Genomic DNA, 26,183 nt, shown 5'->3' with positions numbered 1-26,183 from the left:
AGAGGGTGGTGTAGGTCCTCAAAAACAGCTGAATGATGAGACACTGTGACTAGGGTTTTTGAAAAGCACTCCTGTCGCATGGAGGATCTTTGAGTTGCATTTTTGTAGTCGGTTGCAAAAAAACAACAAATGTGTACCTAGCATATAGAGAACTTTGACTTCCATTTTTGCAGTAGATCCTCAAAAACAGCAGAGCACTCCTGGCATTCAGAGGATCTTTTAAAAAAATGTTTTGCTGGAGGCCCTCAAAAACTGCTGAATATCGAGGAACTTTGTCTAGCGTTTTTGCAGAGCACTCTTGTCTTTGACTTGTATTTTGTTTTGAATCAGATCCTCAAAAACAGCTGAATATTGAATATCTTTGACAAATGTATTTGCAGAGCCCTCCTGTCGTATAGACGATCTTTTAATTGTATTTTGTTTTGAAGTAAGTCCTCAAAAACAGCTGATTATTGAAGATCTTTGACCAGCATTTTTGGAAAGCCCTCCTGTCATATAGATGATACTTGACTTGCATTTTTGTAGTTTGTCCCAAAAAACAACAAAAATGTGGGCCGACCATATAGAGCACATTTTCAAAAAATGAAATATATATTTATATGAAAAACATGTTTTTTGTTTTTTTTTTTAGTTCCAAAGCTTCTGGTTGATCTTCACGTCAAGTTGCTGAGGAAGATCGGAAAGTCCGTGTCAGCGGACAGATGGGAGAAGTATTTAGTCAAGGTAAAACATGTTTTCTCTCATTAATTTAACAAAGACGGCAATCAATTTGCATGTTGGCTTGTCCAAACGTGGTTATTTTTGGTAAACAGTTGTCTATTTACACATCAGTTAAAACATACATTCTGCCTCTTTGAAGATTGGATTGGATAGACCTTATTTACCCCACAATGGGGACATTATTAGTGCCTCAGACTGGAAGTCTCTGCAGAGAGTGGTGAGGACGACGGAAAAGATCATCAGGACTCCTCTTCCTCCTATCCAGGAGATCGCAAAAAGCCGCTGCCTGACCAGGGCTCAGAAAATCTGCAGAGACTCCTCCCACCCCCACTGTTGGACTCTAGAAAAAGGTTCCGCAGCCTCCGTAGCAGGACCTCCAGGTTCTGTAACAGCTTCTTCCCTCAGGCCGTAAGACTCTTGAACGCATTAAAATAATCCCCTCAATTCCCCCCAAAAATGGATTAACTCGCTGGAATATAAAGACAATATAACATACATCCATAAACGTGGATGCATATGCAAAAGTGCAATATATTTATCTGTACAGTAATCTATTTATTTATATCTGCACCTTATTGCTCTTTTATCCTGCACTACCATGAGCTAATGCAACGAAATGTCGTTCTTCTCTGTACTGTAAAGTTCAAATTTGAATGACAATAAAAAGGAAGTCTAAGTCTATTATATGGTTGCAGTGCAGATACAAAAAGTCCACAACAAAAAAACAGGAAAACAAGATGAAAGGAATCATCAAAGGACATAAACAAGACATTAAAAGAGCACAGAGTTGAAGCAACCAGCTGCCAATTCAGCGGCGCCATTTCTACATACAGCTACAATAGTAAAACACAACGAAAAACCAAAACATTTGCTATAAATTATGTTGTGCACATACAATTGCACCACGCAGAGACAAACAACAAAACAAAACCAAAACAGGATTTCAACACCTTGCACCGCGGTGGCCTATGAAGTGCTCCACGCCATTGTCTGCTGGGGTCAGGGGACAGCACGACCAGAAACAGGAACAGACCCAACAAAGCAAACCAAGAGAGACAACTCCATCCAAGGTCACCCACTAACTCTCGGCCAATGTCCAGAATCAGCACGGATGAGCGAGGATACGTCCAGGGAGACTTAAGTGTCCGATGCATGCTCCATGAAGCTCGTCCGTCTCGGCGCCCCGCTGCCCCGTCTCTTCCTCCACATGTCCTACAGTCTCTACACGCGGATCCGGTGTGGTTAAGAGCCAGCAGCTGGTCTCCGGTGCAAACTTGGCCATGGCTCATTTGAGGCAGATCCAAAAGTTCACAAAAAAGCAGCGCAGAAGTCATAAAAGTGACACCCCTTGTTGTGCAGTTCTCAAGCGGCCTGAACCAAAAGGCAAAAAACACATGAAAACAACAGGGAAACATCAAGAACACAAGTGCACAGAGCTCCTGCAACCAGCAGCCACTACATCTTGGGGAGAAGAAAAAAAAGATTATCCACTCTGATTATTATCTATTTGTTTAAAATATTGCACATTGCAGATGTTGTAAATGAAAATATGTTTGTTTCGTGCAGGTGTGCCAGGATTTCAACACAACATGGGCTTGGGAGCTGGAGGAAAAAGGATACAAGGACATGACGCCGAAGAGCAAGACGGCGATCCTTAAGGTGAACACGCAATTTTTTCCCCCCCGTCTTTGGGTCACATTGCGGAACCAAGATTTTGATTGTTTTCATCCTCAACACATACAGTATCTGTGCGAGTGTCAGTTTGACGACAACCTCAAGTTCAAAAATGCCATCAACGAGGAGGACCCGGACAAAATGCGGCTGCAGCCCATCGGTCGCGACAAGGACGGCCAGATGTACTGGTTCCAGCTGGACCAGGACAACAACGTCCGCCTGTACGTGGAGGAGCAGGACGACCTGGACGGCTCGTCGTGGAAGTGCATCGTCAGGTAACGCGGGGGGCGGGGGCAGTGACCCCCTAGTTTGTTGACCTGTGTGAAGTTGGCCACCCTTATCATTGCAAATATTCAAATAACACCGTCATTCGTTTGTGCCGAGAACATTTTCGATTGTGCCGTTACGGTTTGTAAGTTATTCTAAAATACATACGGTTGTGCTGGTTTGTGCTGCAAAAAAAATGTTGTTTTTATGTTATTATTCATAACCAGACCATAACATAAAAACTAAAATAGTTAGACAAAAAAGATTTTGCAGCACAAACAAATAGGACAAGTTTGGGTAGATTTTAACAAGTTTGGGGGGGAGGCTGGTTGTGAATGATGACATGTTAATAACCTAACTATAATAGTTAATAATATAAAAACTGTAATACACAAAAAAAAGTGCAATACAAAGGTTTGGGACAAGTTCAGGAAGATTATGACGAGGTGAAGGGGCTGTTTATAAATATTAAAAGGTTGATAACTATATTAGTTAGATACAAAAAAATGCAGCATAAACGAATGGGACAAGTTTGGGCGGACTGTGACAAGGTGTGGGGGGTTTATATATATATATTTATATATATATTAGGGTTGTCCCGATACGAATATTTTGGTACCGGTACTAAAATGTATTTCCATACATTTCTAAAAAAAAAAAAAGGGGGGGGGGCAACCAAAAAAAATTGCATTGTTGGCTTTATTTTGACCAAAAAATGTTTAGGGTACATTAAACATATGTTTCTTATTGCAAACGAAGACGAATTTTGGCCTTAAATAAAATAGTGAACATACTAGACAACTTGTCTTTTAGTAGTAAGTAAGCAAACAAAGGCTCCTAATTAGTCTGCTGATGAATGCAGTAACATATTGTGATTTCTTATTCTATTGTTTTGTCCAAATTATAAAGGACAATCTGTAAAAAAATGATTATTAATCCACTTGTTTATTTACTGTTAATATCTGGTTATTTTCCGTTTCAGCATGTTCTAGCTACACTTATGTTCAAATGTAATAATCACTTATTCCTCTGTTGTTTGGTACTTTACATTAGTTTTGGATGATATCACACATTTAGGTATTGATCCGATACCAAGTAGTTACAGGATCATACATTGGTCATATTCAATGTCCTCATGTGTCCAGGGACGTATTTACCAAGTTTATAAATATAATATGAATTTTTTAAAAAGGAGAAAAGATTTTGTGACGATAAAAAATATCGATGTAATTATAGTAGTATCGACTAGATACGCTATTGTACTTGGTATCGTTACAGTGGATGTCAGGTGTAGATGCACCCATGGCATTTGTTTACATTTAGACACGCTAGCTTTTGTTAGCGGTGACGCCGGTGAGCTGTTGTGTCCTCCTACGGTGTGTAGTGAAGCATGTTTAGCTATTCCTCCTCCTGCAGGGATGATACTTGTAAGAAACTTACTTTATTCGTCGCCATGGAGGCAAGGATTGATGATTTAGGAGTAGCTAAAACACTGCCGACTGCGGATGGATGTTTGCTGCTGCTAGCTAGCTAGCCATGTCTTAAAGCACCTCTTCCTGAGGGCGTTTCCAGTGTTATGGCTTCACCTTTATCGTCAGTCTTTATACCAAAATGCGTCCGTTCTCCCTTTTCTGTCTACACATCTTGTCTGCTTTTAAGTACTCCGTGATAGTGCGCTGCCGAACACGCTCCTCTGCTCATAAACCCGTCATGACGTGACGGCGCGACGTCATGCCCTTTAAAAAAGTAAATAAATAAATGAATTGGAAACCGGTACTTTTCAAACAGAGTATAGTACCGTTTTGTGATACTATACCGTACAACCCTAAAATATATAAATATATATATATATATATATATATATATATATATATATATATATATATATATATATATATATATATATATATATATATATATATATATATATACATATATATATATATATATATATATATATATACGTATATATATATATATATATATATACGTATATATATATATATATACGTATATATATATATATACGTATATATATATATATATACGTATATATATATATATGTATATATACGTATATATATATATATATACGTATATATATATATATATATATATATACGTATATATATATATATATACGTATATATATATATATGTATATATACGTATATATATATATATATATATATATATATATATATATATATATATATATATATATATATATATATATATATATATATATATATATCTCAGCAGTACATACTTTTATTATTTTGTGGTGTGCAATGTCAGAAAAGTTTGATCTAATAAAATTAGTCAAACCGAGAACATTGAATGGTAGTTATGAGAAACCGAAACCTTTTGACATATGTATGCCTTTGAAGTGGGGGGTTAGTTTGGGTTTTGGCGATGCGTAGTGATTATAATGGTTCATTAAATTAAGGTCATGATGCAGCAAGTTGAATGATGCAGACACGTTTGTTACTGTTTACTTTCTAATAACCTTCTGCTTTGGAGACTCCGTATGCATAAGTAATATGCAACTATACTTATTTAGCACTTGTTTATATTGACACATGTTTTAGACTGCAATATTGTTCAATTAAGGACACTTATTAGCTTGTTTGCTTCGCTGTTGTCTTATCTGCTAGCTCCTGGTAGCCTTTAGCTTACCATGTTTACCCTGACTAAATAATAGATCAAACTTGTGTGCTCTTTAGAGGACATTTAGATGTTAACTGGCTGTCCAGCTTTGCACAAAAAGACACGCTGAAAGACTGCTTGCATCAGGGATTTTTAATGAGAACCAAGCTCATTCAATACTTGTTTTCCTGCTAATATCGTACCGATACCAATATCGTATCGGGTCGCTCCTAAAGATTTCTCACAGTTTGGGTTATTTTTCTCTTATAGAGATCGTAACGACTTAGCGCAGGTCCTGGCACTGCTAAAGACGCACATTGATCCCGAGCTCCTGAAGAATGATGCCAAAAGTGAAGAGGAGAAAGCAGGTATGTATTTTATTTAAATTGAAAAAGGTGCAATATAATGGACAGCATGGCTTCCGTAGACATTAACAGCGGCTACCAACCAATCAAAAAAAGTTTTGATGTCATTGCTATACTGCTCTGAGCCACTAGGGGCCCAGGTTGGATAATGTATTAATCAGTGTTTAAGTCCTCCATACATTCCTTTTTTTTTTGCAACTTTTTTTCAGGACCATTCATGTCAAGTTTCGTCTGTCTTTTACTTAAAGCGCTATCCACAGCTCACGGGGCACATTGACCGTCAAAATGTTGAATTGAAATGTATTCTTTGTCCGCATTAAATTGCTGCAAAATACTAATACGAGGACCAGTTAAGGATTAAACTCGGTTTGACAATACCTCGGGATGGGTACAGATTTTTTTGCCACCGACCGAATCCTGCCGGTCTTATCGGGCACCGATTCACGTAAAATCCAACAATGTCATGTTTCGGTACCTTGGTTGCTGTGTGACGTCACGCCCTATTGCAGACACCAGCAGCAGTGAGGGCGGGCTCAGCCAAAGTACCTGTAGTTAATGTTGCAATATTCAATGCCAACAAAGAATTTACCCCGAAAAATGCTCCACTTTTGCGCTAGCCTGATGCTAATATACGTTGGCTTTGCTATTGAAATTTTACTGATTAGCATTAATGATTTTACATGGCGATTTCAATTCTTTCAAATTTGTTAATGAAAACTACTAAGATGCACAATACAATCAAATAGCTGGTGGGTATATAAGTACAATACTTACAGTATTAAAACTTTTTGGGTGTAAAAAAAGGCTGAACTGACTAGCCAACACACCATACGGTGGTAGTTTATGGTGTTTTGGCTAGTCAGTTCAGCTTTTTTTGTCTTTTTTTAGGATCCATATGCAGGGTCTTATGGGGTCACTACGTTTTTAAGGTTGCAGATTTTAAAAAAAGGCTGAACTGACTAGCCAACACACCATACGGTGGTAGTTTATGGTGTTTTGGCTAGTCAGTTCAGCTTTTTTTACACTAGCCAACACACCATACGGTGGTAGTTTATGGTGTTTTGGCTAGTCAGTTCAGCCTTTTTTGGGTGTAAAAAAGACTGAACTGACTAGCCAACACACCATACGGTGGTAGTTTATGGTGTTTTGGCTAGTCAGTTCAGCCTTTTTTACACTCAAAAAGGTTTAATACTTCACTGACTAGCCAACACACCATAAACTACCATATGGTGTATCAGTTAAGTATCTAACTCCATGTTGACGCCTTAGTGAATTTACTGAGGAATATTGTGAATTTGAAACAATACAAATCAATCAAAATTTACTTATATAGCCCTAAATCACAAGTGTCTCAAAGGGCTGCACAAGCCACAACGACATCCTCGGTCAAGTCAATAATGCTAACACAGACACTCGTGAACGCAGCATATTAGCTATTGCTAACGACGCTAGCGTCATTACATTACAATAGCACGTACAAATAAGCATGAAAACACTCCTACAGACATTACACCTGGGACGGTTTAGTAAGTATAAACAGTTTAAATTATACTGTAAAAATTACACACGTTGCTTGAAATGATGAATGCAGAATCCATACGAATAGAAACGCTATGGACAGCTAGAAGACTGAATATCACTGCGGTTTTAAAAAACTACCGGTAAATGGAGGGACACTGCAGCACCTATAGTGAGCGAACTCATCCAAAAGATTGCGCCATAGCACAAACAAAACACCTCATTGTATTTGCTTGTTTTTTTTGGGGGGTTGTGGGGGCTTTTTATTGGGGCCGCCAGTGAAGAAAAATCCATAAATTAGCCGCACCGTCTTACAAGCCGCAGGTTTTAAAGTGTAGGAATAAATAGTTGATTATAGTCTGGAAATTACGGTACACACTACTGCCATCTAACTTTAATTGAGATACAACAACTAGACAGCAGTTACCAAAATCAGCTATTTTAATGTTGCAAGAACAAATTAGATTTTATTATCAAAAACAATTAATTTATTAAGAACCGCAAATTGGTACCAATGAGTACCGGTATCGCATTACCAGATCTCGGGAATTGGTACCGTACTAGTAAAAATGTAAATTTTACCCAGCCCTAACTATACCCCTATAGACCCTGCCTACAGTACACCAATTTGAAAAAACCTTTTTAAAAAAAAAGTCCTTTAATTTATGTATTTGAATCTGTTTTGATATTTTAATGTTTTTTTGTTGCCATGCACCAATAGTGTGTTCTTCATCAAGTTTCTGGTTGATTGTTTTTTTTAAGGCGTACCCAAAAATCATCTAAAAAAAAAGTTCACACACATCTCGGGACCGTAACGTTTTATTTCTACGACAGGTGTAGTGAAAAAAGATGGGACCTCATCTGACGAGAGCAGCAAAGCGGCCTTACCTGCGCCGCTAAAGACTGAGAGCAACGGTAAAGTTGAACAGCAAGATGATGTAAAATCGGAAACCTGCGAAGTCAAATCGACGTTGAGCGACATCGCCGAGGTCGCAATGGAAAAGCCAGTCGATGAAAGCGTAGATGCTAAAGTCAAGAGCATCAAAGAAGAGCCTACGGATGACGTCAAGTCGGCAGCCGGGGACCCGACTCCCCTGAAGTCCGAGCCTGAGTGTGCGAAGTCCAAGGTAAGCGAGGAAGCCAACAGGAACAACGCGGACGAAATCCAGCAAATCAAGAATGAGCAGCAGGCCAAGATCCCTTTGAAGAAAAGAGGGATGAAGTTCAGCGAAGACTTTGACAAAAGCTTTGTACATATTCTGCCCGTTTCCAAACCCGACGCCTCTTCCAAGCGAGGGAACGACCATGTCAACGGTGAAGTTCACCCGACGCCGGAGACGCGACTCCAGCCACCTTTGAGCGAGGAATTGAGCGAAAAACAGGAACTTGCATCCACAAAAGATGTGGGGAAAGATACTGTGAAGGATCCTTGCTGTCCTGCGAAGGTCTCGCCGCTGCCGTCGGACCAGAAAGATTCAAGCGTGCTGGTTGGAACTGAAACGACTGCAGCAGCAGATGAGGGGGGGAAAAAGTTGTCCAATCAGGAAGAACTTGAAACTGAAGCCAAATCGTTAACAGAGAACAAGATGCACTCTTCAAAAAAACATAATTCAGATCATAAAGTCATCAACAAAGAGTTGGAAAAACCAGACCACGGGAATATGACGGCTGCTAAAGAAGCGAAGGAACCCGAGATGGTGGAAAGTAGAGCAGATGTCAAGCCAACGGAAACGAACGTAATGGGAAAAGACGCCAGGGAGTGTGACGCAGGGACACAGGATAACTCCATCAAGAAAATGTCTCCTGAAAGAGAAGAACCTGACGAGAAAGCACATCCGAAGTCTGCCGCCAAGAAAAAGGACGACACGACGAGCCGAGAAGTAGCACAGAGCTCCAGTGTCATCAAAAAGATAGACACATCGGAAAAATCATCATCTGAGGCGTCCGTTATTAAAAAGGCGGACGCGGTAGAACCGCGTCGATCGGCCAAGAAAGACATGGTCGCGAAAACTCCAGAACAGCCTCAAGTCAGTGAAGACAAAAAGGATTTATCAGAAAAAGTAGAAAAAGCCTTAGGTCCTGACACAGACAAACCACAGCAGGATGACGAAGCCAAAAGGACAGAGGAGGCTTCTGATTGTCAAGAAAAAACGTCCAGCAATGCTGACAAAACCGCCACAGAACCTGATGCAAATCAGGAACAGGCGCTGAAGGATCAGCCTGAAAAATTGGAGGCAAAGCCGCTCGCATTGAAAGTCACCAAGGATGAAAGACAGAAGGACTCTAAAAGCGATAAAACATCGGAGAAAGACCCACCTGAGAAATTAAAATCCGGTGATCATCCGGTTGAAACCGAGCAGTCGGAGGACACGAGCGAGAGCAAAGAAACCAGCCAGCCGACAGAGGAGGCTGCCAAAAGCGAAGAAGACGAGTCCAAGAAAGAGGTGACGGAAAAAGTCACCAAGGACGAAAGACAGAAGGACTCTAAAAGCGATAAAACATCGGAGAAAGACCCACCTGAGAAATTGAAATCCGGTGATCATCCGGTTGAAACCGAGCAGTCGGAGGACACGAGCGAGAGCAAAGAAACCAGCCAGCCGACAGAGGAGGCTGCCAAAAGCGAAGAAGACGGGTCCAAGAAAGAGGTGACGGAAAACGGCGACGAAGCTCGGTCGAACGCTAAAGAGAAGGTTGTCCGTCGGAAAGGCAGAACTCTTGCCCAACGCCGTAAGGCCAAACTCCAACTGGAGGAGAGACGGGGCGACTCGGGGTCCGACACTAATGCGGGCGGGAGGTCGCTGAGACGATCACCGAGGATCTCCAGATCCACGCTTAAGGCGGAGGAGATCCAGGACACAAGGCCGGAGAAGTCTCAGGCCGAGACAGAGAAAGAGGATGAAGAGGAAGAAGAAGAGGAGGAGGAGGAGGAGCAGATCGTTGAAAAGAAGCCCAGAGAGAAAAAGGTGTCTCAGGAGGGTCAATCCAAACCAAAGGTGTGTTTACCTCACAAGATCTCACCTACATGTTTCACTCATTAAATTCCATCTGTCTTTTTTTTATTTTCCCCTTTGATCCTCAGGCGCGCAAACGACGGAAGACGCGCTGGTCCAACGTGCGCACCCGACACAAAAGGAAAGGCTCGGGAGACGAGGATGACGAAGATGGCGACAGCGACGAGGAGTCCAGCGAGTATGTGGAAAGCGAAGAGGACGACAGCGACGAGGACTACAAGGTGGAGCGGAGCCGGCGGGGACCCCGACGCCGCTACGAACGACGAAGGTCAGACTCCTCCACGTCCTCGGACGACAACCTTCCGCCCAACGAAGACCCGTGCAAACACTGCGGTCTTCCCAATCACCCCGAGCTGGTGAGTAGATGTTTTATCACAACATGTCTTTGTGGGCAAAATAAAGTGCACTACTTGGTTGCAAACAATAGAGGCGCTGTTGATGTAAGTCTGTCATTTGTCTTTCCCAGATCTTACTGTGCGATTCGTGCGACAGCGGCTACCACACGGCCTGCCTGAGGCCGCCACTCATGATCATCCCTGACGGCGAATGGTTCTGCTCGCCCTGCCAGCATGTACGTGCTGATTGTTCCTCAACGTGTGTGTCTCCAGAGAGCCGCCATCTTGTGCTAAACCAGGGGCGTCCAAAGTTTAATATTGAAAAGTCAAAGTATGCAGAGGCCATTTAAAAAAAAAAAAAGAAGCTAAAATTAGATATTATATATTTATAAAGACAAAACTTGACGTCAGTTTTGTGTTAAAGGTGACAAGATGGACTATTATTAGTTATTACAGGGGTGTCCGGAGTGCGGCCTGCAGTTCGATTTTTGATGGCCCGCAACACATTTTTACAACCGTAAAAATGTAAGGAAAAACAGGGACGTAAACAAATGAGAATGTAAATGTACGAACTCATGTTCACGTCATCATCTTTTTGCTCTTTTCACCACTGCACTATTGTTTTATTAGCCTTGCACATATACCGGTAGTTATTTAAGTTTATATTTTTAGTTCGTGATTATTGTTTACATTGTATAAAGAGAGCACAGTCTACCAAGTCAAATTCATTGTGTGTTAAACATACTTGGCCAATAAAACTGATTCCTAGGAAAAAATGATATTTTGATACTAATAACTAGGGGTGTAACGGTACACAAAAATTTTGGTTCGGTACGTACCTCGGTTTAGAGGTCACAGTTCGGTACATTTTCGGTACAGTAAGAAAACAACAAAATATAAAATTTTTGGTTATTTATTTACCAAATTTGTAAACAATGGCTTTATCCTTTTAACATTGGGATCACTATAATAATTCTGCCCACGTTAATCAACATTAAACTGCCTCAAGTTGTTGCTCAGATTAAATAAAATGACAAAACTTTTCTTCCACATAAAAAGTACAACATTAAACAGTTTCAAGTCAACTCATCATGCTTAATTTATTGCGGCATTTGGGAAGCCTGTAGTTGATTTTTATTATGTAAATGTTATATTTTTATCAACATGTGATAGCAGGGACCCTGCCATTCAAAACTAGGCTGCTACATTACTAATGATTAATCTAACTATAGCTGAAAAAATAGTACAATAGAAATAGGAGAGACTATTCATCCCTGAACACCATGGAGTTCAAGTGAAATAACAGACAGACAAGGCTTTGCTGTCCCTAACACACACACACACGCACACACACACACACACCGCAAAATGAGCTAACATTACGCTAAAAGCTAATTAGCCTTCACCTCAAGCCAGGACTGCGAGCGAGCTGAGCTGCAGTTTAAGTTTCTAGAACGTCAACGGGCTCATAGTGATGTTACTAGTAGTTGACTGGGAGGTGCTTATTATAATTTGGGGAGAGTACGCTGCCTTATGCTCACCTGCTAAACACCTATCTGCTCGACGCTGAAGCATTGACTACATGCGCTCTGAATACGCACTACTGATTGGCTGTTACCGCTCTGAATACACACTGCTGATTGGCTGTTACCGCTTTGTATGTAACCAATCAGATGGTTGTGTGGGTGGGACAATGCTGGGTGCTGAGACAGAGGCAGAAGAAGCAAAGCAGCTTGTTAAGACTTTAGCTTAGAAACTCGTTCGGTACACCCCCGTACCGAACCGAAACCCCCGTACCGAAACGATTCAATACAAATACACGTACCGTTACACCCCTACTAATAACACGATTTCTAAATTAGAACACAAAGCTGACCCTAAGTTGTGATGTACAAAGTCTGTTTATGGCATTTTTTATTTTTTTTTTGACAAAAAAAAATTGGCCCCGCATACTTTGATTTTTAATAGTTTGGACACCCTTGAGTTATTAGTATTATATTTTGCTCATTACATTTTGTCTTTTTTTTCTTCAATTTTTACTTAGTTTTTTTCCTGGCAAATATGTTGCGTGCCACACTTTGGACACCCCTTTGCTAAACCATGAACACCGTGCTCTTCTCTCTGTAGAAAAAGCTCTGTGACCAACTAGAAGAGCAGCTGCTCAACCTTGACGCTGCCTTGAAGAAAAAAGAGCGGGCGGACCGAAGGTGAGGCTTTCTTTTGCGGGCTGCCATATTGGATTGTCACTGACGTCGTAGTCGCCTTGTGTTTTTCCCCAGGAAAGAGCGTCTCATTTATGTCGGAATCAGTCTGGAGAACATCATCACACCTGTGAGTATGCAGAGGCAGCGCGCAGTTTTTTTTTATACACTTTTCTAACTTTATCTCTTGCCGTCAGGCGGAGAAGGAGGACGAGAAGCCAGAGATGATCGTCAAAGAGAAGAAGAAAGACTCGAAGCGAAGCAAGAGCTGGGGTCGAAGGTCAACCAGGGCCAAGAAATCCATCAGCTACAGGTAAGAGCGCTCACTCCCTCGCTGACCGGTAACCCATTAGCGCATGAATGCTAATCCCGCATGCTCACTTGACAGATTCGACGAGTTTGACGAGGCCATCGAGGAGGCCATCGAAGAAGACATCAAAGAAGCAGAAGGAGGAGGTGAGCTCTCCCTCTGACAAAAATAAATCCAAGCAAAAGTTAACTTTCAAAGCAGAACGCAAAGCTGGTTGCCAAACAACTCTGCCATACACTATTTTTACTAAACTTACAGGATTTTAAATCAACCGAATCTATAAAAAATATGGGCGCGATTTCTAACTCTGAGCTGACTTTCATCTCACATGTTGAAAATACCGTATTTTTCGGATTATAAATCGCTTTTTTTTTCATAGTTTGGCCGGGGGTGCGAATTATACTCTGGAGCGATTTATGTGTGAAATTATTAACACATTACCGTAAAATATCAAATAATATTATTTAGAAGCAACACCGAGGAAGAAGATTTCATCGGATTTAGCGATTAGGAGTGACAGATTGTTTGGTAAACGTATAGCATGTTCTATATGTTATAGTTATTTGAATGACTCTTAACATAATATGTTACGTTAACATACCAGGCACGTTCTCAGTTGGTTATTTATGCCTCATATAACGTACATTTATTCAACCTGTGGTTCACTATTCTTTATTTATTTTAAATTGCCTTTCAAATGTCTATTCTTGGTGTTGGGTTTTATCAAATAAATTTCCCCAAAAAATGCGATTTATACTCTAGTGCGACTTATATATGTTTTTTTCCTTCTTTATTGTGCATTTTCGGCCGGTGCGATTTATACTCCGGAGATTATAATCTGAAAAATACGGTAAGATTTTTATCATTTTAAGCACATAGGCAGTGTCTGCCCGTTTAAAAGTTAAAGTTCCAATGATTGTCACACACACACTAGGTGTGGTGAAATTTGTCTTCTGCATTTGACCCATCCCCATGTTCACCCCCTGGGAGGTGAGGGGAGCAGTGAGCAGCAGCGTGCGCCGTGCTCGGGAATCATTTGGTGATTTAACCCCCAATTCCAACCCTTGATGCTGAGTGCCAAGCAGGGAGGCAATGGGTCCCATTTTTTGTAGTCTTTGGTATGACTCGGCCGGGGTTTGAACTCACAACCTCCCAGTCTCAGGGTGGACACTTCTCTTTCAGGCCAACGCGGAGGTGCTAATGCATGCTTTTATTCCCTGTTGTTTAGACTATTGTAAAGCCCGGCTCTACGGTCTTCCCAAAAAGAATATCAGAAGTCTACAATTATTATAAAACTTAGCTGCACACGTGCTGACGAGAACCAGAGGGCGGGAGCACATTACACAAGTTTTATAAATCGCTGGCTATGCTCCTCGCCAGCTTCAGGGTCGATTTTAAAGTTCTATTAATTGTTTTCAAATGTTTTTATGGACCTGACCTGCTTTTACCGTATCAACTAGAGGTGAGAATCTTATGATTACGATTCAGGAGCTACAACATGATTAAAATTTGATTATTGATGCATCTTTAATTTATGTATATTAATCCAGTTTTACATTTATTTTCGTTTGACTAAATAAGCGTTTATCAACAGCAACTTCTAAAAACAGTGCATTTGTAATAGGAAACAGTTAAATTAGTTCCTATCACATTTATTAAATGAATGGAAATGTGTGCATAACTGGAACGTATATGCCCTAAAATAAAGGAGCTGCTCGGATCTTTTGGTGAGGTGGCTCACTGCAGTCAGCCAAATTTGACAACTGTCTGCATTACTTTATTTACAATAAATATAATGATTATTGATGTTTATATAAGTTTTTATTATCGTCCTTGTCCGAATTGCGATGCATCTAAATATAGATTATTTCCTCCACCTCTAATATCAACCCTCGCGGATCCTGAGATCCTCTTGCACTGGCCTTTATCTTTACCAAATACCAGAACAAAGACCTATGTTGAGGCGTCATTTAGCCACCATTGCCCCCACCTATGGAACAACCTGCCAGAGAGCCTCAGGACTGCAGAGATCGTTGAAATATATAAAAAAAATGGCTAAAGACACCTTTTTAATAAGACTTTTTGTTAATCATGTTAAACTCTTCTTAGGTTTTTAATTAGTTGTACTTTTATTGCGTTATGTTCTATCGTATTTATTGCTATATTACTACTATTATTTTCTCAGTCTTATGTTTTTTGATAAAGCAGTACCAAGTAACTTTTCAACCTTCATAAAATATTTTCATAACTTTGACTTAGAACTTTTGAATGACACCTGAGGAGGTCTGTATCGCTTTCACTGGCCCTAAACAACTTTGAAGAGGGTGACAGGAGCCCTGCCACACAAAAAACTACAAATGTACAAACTGCTTTACGGCATACTTCACTACCCTTTTCCCCATTTGTTAAAAAAACAGAAGTCGACGACTACGCCTACGTGCAAATATTGCTATCATGGCTGAAGCTGCAAAGCAACAATAAAAAAACTAAAGTTTTGTCTGAGGACACACAAAAAAAGATAAAGGGAGGCTACCCGGATAAAAAGACAGTCAAGGATCAAAATGTGCCCGGCTTTCACTCGCTGGCGTGAGCTCAAAGACGAGGAGGAATTTCAGACCAATGCTGCCTTGACTCTGTTCCTTCTGGACTAGTAAGTAATTTTCGATGATCAAATCAAAATGAATGCTAATGTTAGCTATGGGAAATGTGTGTGGTAGCAATAAATACCCACCAGCTTGATAGGTCGAAGTTCCACACTGACACGACGAGCAACGCAACAAGCTCAAAGTACTGTATGAAGAAAAAACAATGCGATGACTGCAAACTGTTTGGGTAAAATATGTAGTTTCCTACTGTGGAAAGATCAGTCACACTCAATCATTGTGGTATTATCGTGTCAGTTTGTATGTACGTGACGGTATTTTCTGATGATTTATGCGCTGGTCCTCATGGGTAATGTGGTCACTACTGCTTTGGTCCACTGGTTCTGCCAAAATCTACCAAAACTAAAAGTTCTTAAGTAGGGCTTTAACTTATCATGTATTATTTGTATTTTATTTTATGTTTCACACTATTTTAAAAGGTGCTAATTTGAGTTATTCTCCAGTGTGGATGCCTCATAGGTGGCGTTTTTCCTCACTCTTCAGTGCCACGCCATGTTTTGTTTGCTATTGTCAATAGAACCAAGTACATGCGCACGCATTTGTGCTTTGTGTGTGTTTTCTTCTTTTTTTAAATTTGCGTACAGTACTTTGTGTTTACCACTTGCCTGTGTATGAAAAGTGCTACATGAATAAAATTTGATTTGATTTGATTCAAACTTGAAAACAATACAGTGGAACCTCGATTTATGAACTTATTTGTTCTTGAACAGGGCTCGTAAATAGAAATGTTTGTATAGTAAAGCAAATTTCTTTATAAGAAGCAATGTAAACACTACACTATTGACAATAACAAAACAAAACATTGCACTGAGGATTTGAGGAAAAACACCACCTATAGGTGTCCACACTGGAGAATAACTAAAATGAACACCATCTAAAAAAAAGTGTGAAATGTATGAGAAAACGAAATATAATGTAAATAATACATTAATAAGTTAATTTAAAAAATAATAGTGGTAGTGATATAAATCAATAAGACTAGAAAATAACAATAAAATCATCACACTTTCCTCTTGCCACCGTTACCCCTTTGTACTGTAATATATTGCTATTATATCAACATACACATAAAAATGAAGGATAAAGTTGGTAAAAGCAATCATAGACCCATTCATATCCTTTTGCAAATGAGGAAATGACCAAGTGTCCTTCTCTCGATATCGCTTGACAGGAGCCGGCCGTGGTAAAGACATGGCCAACATCACGGGGAACCGAGGCAAGGACATGGCCACCATCATCCAGTCGGAAGAGGCCAAGGAAAATGGCCAACCGCCATGCCCCAGCGCCGGGCAGCGCAAGAAAAAGCGGAGGCGTCTCAACGACCTGGACAGCGACAGCACGGTGGACGAGGAGGAGAGCGAAGACGAGTTTTGCCTCAGCGAAAGGTAGCCGAGAGACTGTCAGGTTCAAACACTGATGACATCTATTAAACAAGACAAGAAGCAAGGAATTAAACAGACATAATTCAATTTAGCTCAATTGAGGAGAAACGCGTAGACACTGTACCCTTCTACAGTGTCGTCCCACGCTCTGACGAAAGATTGTACGCCTCCACTTTTATTTGGACTTTCCCTGATTACATGGCAACAGCTGTTTCTAAGGGAGGGGGGTCGTAAACAGCCGCTGCCTTGTTCACAAAACAGTTCAAAGAAAAGGTCGTAAAACAGTTAAAAGAAAAGGTCCCTGGAGCTTGCGTCAGGTCCTGTTTTCTCTCCGCTTTGTAGCTCTCGGGTCAAGACAAAATCTTCCTGTGGATTACAATAGAAGAAATAAACCCACATCCTCATGTCGTTCCCCATCCTACACAGTGAAGTTTTATAAGCCTTTTGCTTTGTAGGATCAAAGACAGCTTTTGTCCTCTCGCAGGGCGAGCTGAACTCATTGAAACACAAAGTTTTGTTAAAGTTAAAGTACCAATGATTGTCACGATAACTTCGATACAATTATTCTGACAAAGACCTACCAGGGCGCCTGAAGACTCAACTCTTAACACGTTTTTCTGGTGTGTCGGTAGCTCCGAGGAGGAGTTTGTGGTGACCGACAACGAGGCGGAAGCCGAGACGGACGCGGACTCCAACGCTAGCAGCAGCGGCAAACGTCGCACGGCCAACTCCCGCAGCAGGAACACGCTGAAGCGACGACGAAGCTCTCGAAAGCGGCGGCGACCCAAAGGCTACTCTGACGACGAGGAAGTGGAAACAGATGAGGACGTGGACGAAGAGGAAATAGGTGTGTTGCTTTACGGCCCTTTTGGGAGTGTTCACTTTCTTAAAGGTCCCATATTGTAGTTTTTTTAATGTAATAAAATATAATATCTCAATCTAGTATTTTGGCAAGTCTCTGAGGTTCACAATAGCCTTTTGGAACAGAAGTGTTTGGTCCAAAATCTAATGGGAAATTACAACTTTTAACTGGGCACACGCATATTTATTAATAAGCTTTGCTTGTCTTTGACAGAGTCTGTCTCTCCAAGAAGCACCATTGTGTACCTACTCCATTGTTTACATACACTATGTAACTTTGCACTTGTCCCAACGTGTCCTATATCACAGACAACTATGTAACATGAAGGAATGGGACAGGAGGACACAAACTTTAGCAACACTGGCATAGCTATGTGAGCTACATGCTAACACTACAAACACCATAGACATCTTATAAGTAGACGTAGCATTGGCTGCTCTGACGCGAGAAATTCGGCCGCCATCTTGAAGTGGTGATGAGGAGCAGCCTAAACTGACAGTTGACAGGTAGAAAACAAAGATGCCGGACTGGTGTTCAGCGTTTTCCTGCTCAAATGAGCGGACTGTTGAAAATAGGAATCGGGGGGATTACTTTTCACAAGTAAGATTTATCATTAAAGTACTATTGGTTGTATTTTGTGAAAAGGATATTACCACAGAGTTGAAAAGGAGCAAAGATCTTCAATGGTACTGAAATCATAGCCGCTAGCCAACAAGAGTATGACCATAATAGAACTGCTTGTCAATTAAATTAATTAAATTTAAAAATGTCATACTTGAATAACATAAAGTTGAAATAAATGATGAAGATAAAGATTGTAAAAGCCAACAGGGGTAAAAGTTAGGACCACAGTCCAGATTGTGTGGGGGTGGGGTAATATATGTTAGCTAACTAGACAATCAGATGGACAGTGGCTATACAGTATTATACAAGCCTAAATTTAGTCTAGCTTTCCAACCCAATTTTTATGTAGGATACACGCATGTATATATAACCTAATCATATTGTTTCTTGAATTTAAAAATAGCTGACCGTTTTTCCCCCCCCCTCTCTGGGATTATATTCCCAGTTTTGATCTCGGACGTCTGGTCACTTATAGCATATAACAATATTCTTATTACTGTTAAGCAAACTATGAATAATAAAACACCCCAAAACATGTGTCCTTTATCATAGCTACACATATGACAAAAAAAACGTGTGAAAATCAGTGGTATTCAGTGAGGTAAGATTAATTAAATGCGCTGACAGTTCATTGCTCCTGCCAAATGAATTGCACTGAGTGGAGCGGATCACCACTCCAAGATGTCAGCGCCACGCGTCTCGTCAGCGCCAGTAGGCAGTAGCAGTCGATGCTGCGTCTACTTTAATTATGTCTATGACACACACAGCAACATCACGCTAGGTTAGCATAGAGCAGTGGTTCTCAAACTTTTTTCACCAAGTACCACCTCAGAAAACACTTGGCTCTCCAAATACCGCCATAATGACAAACATTAAAATACAGTAGTGTAGTAGGCCTAAGTATTCATTAATAATCAATCAATCAATGTTTATTTATAATAAGGCAGAGGTATTATTTAACAGTTATATTTAATATTTTTTGCCACTGTAACATTACACACAGATCGAACAGTAACACTGTGTTTGATAATATAGGAAAATAAAACACTGTACTTTAATCACTTGATTATACAGTACACTACCACAGTTTGAGAATCACTGACAGTATATGCTGAAGGACGAAAACAAAATGATTAAACTTACATCTCTCATTTATGTAGCTAATAGAAGGATAGCTGTAAATCTTAATTTAAGATGTGTAGCGAAGCCTGCACTTAGTGGAGTTAGGTAGATTTTTCCTATGTTCAGTGTTTGTAACAGGCTCTCAGGACACATTGCTGTTACATAGTTTTTAGTTTTTTTTAAAGGTCGATTTTGCTTATCATGTTTTAACTTTGTGCCTTCAGCGACCGAAGGCTCCAGCGAGTATAGCGACAGCGATCTGGACATGAGTCGGCGGCGGTCGCGGCGGAGTCGAAAGGCACAGGTGAATTACGCAGAAACGTCCGAGTCCGAAGGCTCTCAGGCCGAAACCAACCGGGACAAAACGAAACCGAGACGCCGCCTGAACAGCTCGGACAGCGAAGGTAAGAGTCATCCAGAAACCACACAACTATTCTGGACATGTCTTAAAGAGGAACTGCACTTTTTGGGGATTTTTTCCCATCATTCATAGTCATTTTTATGCATTCTAATTCATAAAATATGGCAAGTACGAGGTGGCTGACAAAGCAACTAATTGGAAAAATCTATTGCGCCCATAAATCCCACTAAAAAACATCCAAAAACGATAACAATACTCCATTTACATCTCGTGACCTGAATATTAACCAAATATTAATGATATTGAGGTTGGGGGATTCCTTTGAATCCAGCAGAGGGCGCTGTCTCTCACTCACTCATGTTTTTATGCAGGAAGCTGCTTTGACAAGACAGATGTTGTGTGACAGCACATTTTGCAAGTACAATTTTATATATAACTTGATTTAAAACTGTAAAAGGCATATTATAGGGTCAGTGTTCCTCCAGGATTGTATTTGTGGAGGCAGGTTATTGAGGCCAATAGGTGTCGCGAAAAAACAATTACCAATCTACTTCAATTTAAAGACAACGTAAGTCCATTCCAGATTGTTAATAATAAATAGGTTAGTGTTTTTATATATACCGTATTTTCTGGACCATAGGCCGCACCGGATTAAAGGGCGCACTGCCGATGGGCTGGTCTATTCAGGTCTTTTTTTCAAACAAAAGGCGCCTACTGAAATGAATTTTTTTTATTTAAACGGGGATAGCAGATCTATTCTATGTGTCATACTTGATCATTTCGCGATATTGCCATATTTTTGCTGAAAGGATTTAGTATAGAACAACGACGATAAAGATCGCAACTTTTGGTATCTGATAAAAAAAGGCTTGCCCCTACCGGAAGTAGCGTGACGTAGTCAGTTGAACATATACGCAAAGTTCCCTATTGTTTACAATGATGGCCGCATGAAGTGAGAGAGATTCGGACCGAGAAAGCGACGATTTCCCCATTAATTTGAGCGAGGATGAAAGATTTGTGGATGAGTAAAGTGCAAGTGAAGGACTAGTGGGGAGTGGAAGCGATTCAGATAGGGAAGATGCTGTGAGAGCCGGGGGTGACCTGATATTCAGCTGGGAATGACTACAACAGTAAATAAACACAAGACATATACATACTCTATTAGCCACAACACAACCAGGCTTATATTTAATATGCCACAAATTAATCCTGCATAAAAACACCTAGGTGTTTGTTATGCTAGCTCCTAGCTCCTATGCTAGCTCCTAGCTCCATATAAGCCGCCAATCCAATTCAAACACCTGATCAACACACACAATCACTCAGCCCAAAAGACCGTTCACCTAACCCAAGGTTCATAAAGCTTATATATTTAAACAAAGTAACGTACGTGACGCGCACGTACTGGCAAGCGATCAAATGTTTGGAAGCGCAGCTGCTACTCACGGTACCTGATATTCAGCTGGGAATGACTAAAGCAGTAAATAAACACAAGACATATATATACTCCATTAGCCACAACACAACCAGGCTTATATTTAATATGCCACAAATTAATCCTGCATAAAAACACCTAGGTGTTTGTTATGCTAGCTCCTAGCTCCTGAATGCTGGTCAACGCAACACTCCATAGAACACGCCAATACAATTCAAACACCTGATCAACACACACAATCACTCAGCCCAAAAGACTGTTCACCTAACCCAAGGTTCATAAAGCTTATATATTTACACAAAGTTACGTACGTGACACGCACGTACGGGCAAGCGATCAAATGTTTGGAAGCCAAAGCTGCATACTCACGGTAGCACGTCTGCGTCTTTGTCATCCAAATCAAAGTAATCCTGGTAAGAGTCTGTGTTGTCCCACTTCTCTACAGGCGTCTGTGTATCGAAGTCAAAAGTCCTCCTGGTTAGAGTCTCTGTTATCCGAGTTCTTCGATCTTGACTGCATCTTTCGGGAATGTAAACAATGAAACACCGGCTGTGTTGTGTTGCTGCTGACTTCCTTCGCAAAATATGTCCGCTTTGCACCGAGAACTTTCTTCTTTGCTTGCTCAGCTTCTTTTTCCACAATGCAATGAACATAATTGCAACAGATTCACCAACACAGATGTCCAGAATACATCCAGAATGAGATGAAAACAGCTATTTCGTATTGGCTTCAATGTGGAAGCCATACCTGTGTTCTACTGGCTACGTCACGCGCATACGTCATCCTCAGAGGCGTTTCGAACCGGAAGTTTAGCGGGAAATTTAAAATTGCACTTCATAAGTTAACCCGGCCGTATTGGCATGTGTTGCAATGTTAAGATTTCAACATTGATATATAAACTATCAGACTGCGTGGTCGGTAGTAGTGGCTTTCAGTAGGCCTTTAAAGGAGTCACATTATGATTTTTTTTCTGTATTTAAGACATTTCCTTGTGGTCTACATAAAATGTAATGGTGGTTCTATGGTCAAAATGTTGCATAGATTGTTTTACAGATCATCTTCAAGTCGCTTTCTGACCGTCGCTTCAGAATGCGCCGTTTTGTGGGCGGTCTTATTTACGTGGATCACCTTCGTCAGCGTCTTGTCCCCGTCATCTTTGTTGTAGCGGTGTAGCGTGCAAGGACAGGAGGGGAAGAAGTGTCAAAAGATGGAGCTAACTGTTTAAATGACATTCAGACTTTACTTCAATCAATAACGGAGCGGCATCTCCTCATCCGTGGCTCACTAGTGCAACAACAACGCCGGAAATGTGTCCCGTGAAAAAACATCTGACCGGAACTCTCTAATAACTAAAGTTCTTTGGGTGAATAATGTAAACTCACTACACCGCTATGTTTTAGCGCTTCCATAGTGAGATATAAGTTAGAACTTTACACTACTTTATATTACAAATGGCAACAGCAGAGGATGAATGTCCCATAACAAGAAGATGGTAAAAAAGAAGAAGCTTATGGACTACGGCATCAGCACGGACTACATTGGTGCACGTACGCAAATTTTCAGGACTTATGCAGACAGATCTCAAATACTAATCAGAAAGATAAGAAAAGTTGGTTTTGCATAATATTGCGAAACAAAACGCCAGATAATATGTCTGCTAATGGGTGCCATTTTGCGGTCCTTATACACACACCATAGTAATACTTGTATCTCTGACTACGGTAGCCGTAATGGGACGATCGATCCATCAAGCGGTGCGGCTTCAAAATCGTACTAAAACATTTTGACATATTTTTGAGTGCCGTGTGTAATGTTCTTTATTTTCAATGGAACATTTCAAGTTTTAGTGTTGTTTACTGGCGTCATATTGCAGTCTACACATATCTCTTATGTGTGACTACCATCTACTGGTCACACTTATCATTACACCATGTACCAAATAAAATTGCTTTGAGGTCGGTAAGCACAACCAGAATTACTGCGTACCTTAGGCGCACTGGGTTATAAGGCGCACGGTCGATTTTTGAGAAAATTCAAAGATTTTAAGTGCGCCTTATAGTCCGAAAAATACGGTATTTGTTTGTCGTTAGTCGTGTATCTACGTTATTGACAAGGAACTTTGTTATTTGAGTGTTTCTACTGCAGCTTGCATGAGGCTTGAATTATTAGCGCCGCCTGCTGGTTGGTGCTAAGAACTGACATCCGTGAAGAGTCCATAGCAGTCAAGACATGTTCTAAGAACTGTTACATGATTTGAAAGATCTGTTTGGTTGTGTGTTCCAGCGAGCTTCTCCCAAGACTCTGAGGAGGGCTCCAAGGATCAGTTAGCGAAGAAGAAAGGCGACTCCTCGGAAGAAGAGTCCCGGCAGCGGCGCCGGCGCCTCGCCCTCAAGCGCAGGAGAGCCTCGGAGGAGGAGGACTCTGACAACACCTCGGACGAGTCGTCCGAGGAGGACCGGCCCGTCCGTAAGCGGGTAAACCGCATCGATTCGGACGACGACGAAGAGGAGGAATCCGAGAAACCAAAGGAGAAGAACGCCGCCGAGGAGGGCGCTGGCGTCACGGCGAAGGGAACAAACACATCGGACTCCAACGCGGCCGAGCCGACGCCAACGCCTCCGCCGCCCGCCAACGGACAGACCAAGAGCGTGGAGGGCGTGATCAGCCGGAACGGCCAGGAGGGGGCGGCACAGGAAGAGGACGAAGACGACCTCTTGGGCGTCACGGACCTGGTGGACTATGTCTGCAATAACGAAGACTTGTAAAAAAAAAAAAAAGATGGTGTAATATTTCTTTACATTTTTGTGCTATTGTATTTTTATATTCATTAACTTTATTGTTTTATAAATGTTTCTCCGCAACACTTCCTGTTTGGACATTAGAGAAAGGTCTCTCTTCATGCAGAGATCCCAGACAATGGCAGAAGATCTGGCATTAGGCCGCCTTTTTACGCAGCAGCCAGCAATGCAGGATTATTGCTGTTGGAAATAAACCCCATCCCTTTCACACAGGCAGCCTTTATGTCACGGCGCCGACACGCCTTCAAAAGGCTGAGCGCTGCTCCCCGAGTTCACACAGGAAGATGAAAAATGGCGGTTAGTGAGGTACTTCATTCCAGCCTGGGTGAGGCGTAATAAATACACTTCCCATATTTTCTACGCCTAGTCTAGAAGTTAGCCCGTGCGTCCTCAAGGGGTGTAAGTAAATCTTTGGGCACCCAATGATCCGATTCACTTCTCAATTCAAACCAATTCTGGCAATGTATTTATTGGTATAGTTCTAATGAAACGTTGTCAAAACAGGTTAGAAAAGCTCTGGTTGAAAAATCGGTTCAATCAGTTTTTGATTCAGAATCGGGATGAATCAGAATCACAATCCGGATGTGAATTGATCTTGTTTTGTTATGCCATTTTTCATATTGTACACATTTTAACTGCCATTTGTGTTCCTACGTTTTGGGGGAAAGGGAGCAAAGACAAACCCTAATAACAGTATCTAGTCGGGACTTTTATACATACAGTATATATATAATGTATTTTTTTGTATATCTAAATGTTGATTGGTTGTGGTGTCTCTAAGCAACTGTAAAGAGTGTTATTTTCTTTGTACGTTCATAAAAAAGGGTCCGTTTTTATGATCTTGTCTTCCCGTACACAATAGATACATTTTTTTTAAAGTCAAGATTGTAAAAATGTGTGTGTAGTTATTTGTAATATATCTATAGAGGCATTTTTAATTCCAATACCACACGGCAGTTCTTCCTATTGGATTGCATGAGTTTTTATCCTAGGGTATTATGAATTTTCCAACAAAAGACAACAAATGTTAGCATGTGACCTGTTTTATTGTTAGACAATAAAACAGGAAGGGGAGGGGCTTGGCATACAGTAGGACCACTGAAGCTTGTTTCTATTTACCATGTAAGGCTGGCCAAAAACATACAAAAAAAAAAAATGTTCAGAGCTGCATGGTCTGGTGCCAGTGAACAGTATATTACGTTTTTCTCTCGTTACCTCATGAATTTAGGAGGAACAGCGCCCCTAAATCCTTCCTCCTCTTTTCCCATGCCCTGTGTACAGAGCTTATGACCCCGTTATTTGTTTACTGTTATTTCTTATGATCTTGTACATTTGTCATAATAAAAGTGCTTTCAAGCCTCAAACAAAATTGAGGTTTTTATTTTACACTGGCTTCGTCTCTCCCACACCCAATAGTTACGTTGTGTAAATGTAAATAAAAACTGAATACGATGATTTGGAAATCCTTTTCAACTAATATTCAATTGAATAGACTGCAGAGACAAGATATTTAATGTTTGAACTGAAAAACTTACTCATTAACTTAGAATTTAATGGCAGCAACACGTTGCAAAAAAGTTGTCACAGGGGCATTTTTACCACTGTGTTACATGGCCTTTCCTTTTAACAACACTCAGTAAACGTTTGGGAACCGAGGAGACCAATTTTTGAAGCTTTTCAGGTGGGATTCTTTCCCATTCTTGCTTGATGTACAGCTTAAGTTGTTCAACAGTCCGGGGGTCTCTGTTGTGGTATTTTAGGCTTCATAATGTGCCACACATTTTCAATGGGAGACAGGTCTGGAATACAGGCAGGCCAGTCTAGTACCCGCACTCTTTTACTATGAAGCCACGCTGTTGTAACACGTGGCTTGGCATTGTCTTGCT

General features: G+C 40.8%; 1 protein-coding gene across 1 annotated transcript in view; it reads left to right on the top strand.

Moving 5' to 3' along the window:
• LOC133651061 (remodeling and spacing factor 1-like) overlaps positions 1 to 25,685 on the top strand; it is a 30,710-nt gene extending 5,025 nt beyond the window's left edge. The window contains exons 2-16 of the mRNA XM_062048971.1: positions 632 to 723; positions 2,287 to 2,379; positions 2,464 to 2,669; positions 5,581 to 5,678; positions 8,028 to 10,186; positions 10,273 to 10,560; positions 10,671 to 10,775; positions 12,667 to 12,746; positions 12,819 to 12,870; positions 12,938 to 13,053; positions 13,129 to 13,196; positions 16,885 to 17,098; positions 17,728 to 17,942; positions 19,928 to 20,107; positions 23,783 to 25,685. Coding sequence (XP_061904955.1) covers positions 632 to 723; positions 2,287 to 2,379; positions 2,464 to 2,669; positions 5,581 to 5,678; positions 8,028 to 10,186; positions 10,273 to 10,560; positions 10,671 to 10,775; positions 12,667 to 12,746; positions 12,819 to 12,870; positions 12,938 to 13,053; positions 13,129 to 13,196; positions 16,885 to 17,098; positions 17,728 to 17,942; positions 19,928 to 20,107; positions 23,783 to 24,264 — 4,448 coding nt within the window. The 3' untranslated portion in view covers positions 24,265 to 25,685. The remainder of the gene's footprint in view (positions 1 to 631; positions 724 to 2,286; positions 2,380 to 2,463; positions 2,670 to 5,580; positions 5,679 to 8,027; positions 10,187 to 10,272; positions 10,561 to 10,670; positions 10,776 to 12,666; positions 12,747 to 12,818; positions 12,871 to 12,937; positions 13,054 to 13,128; positions 13,197 to 16,884; positions 17,099 to 17,727; positions 17,943 to 19,927; positions 20,108 to 23,782) is intronic.
• The last annotated feature ends 498 nt before the right edge of the window (positions 25,686 to 26,183 follow it).

Source organism: Entelurus aequoreus, linkage group LG05 (genome assembly GCF_033978785.1).
Source record: "Entelurus aequoreus isolate RoL-2023_Sb linkage group LG05, RoL_Eaeq_v1.1, whole genome shotgun sequence".
NCBI lineage: Eukaryota > Metazoa > Chordata > Actinopteri > Syngnathiformes > Syngnathidae > Entelurus > Entelurus aequoreus.
This window is presented reverse-complemented; position numbering and strand designations above follow the sequence as displayed.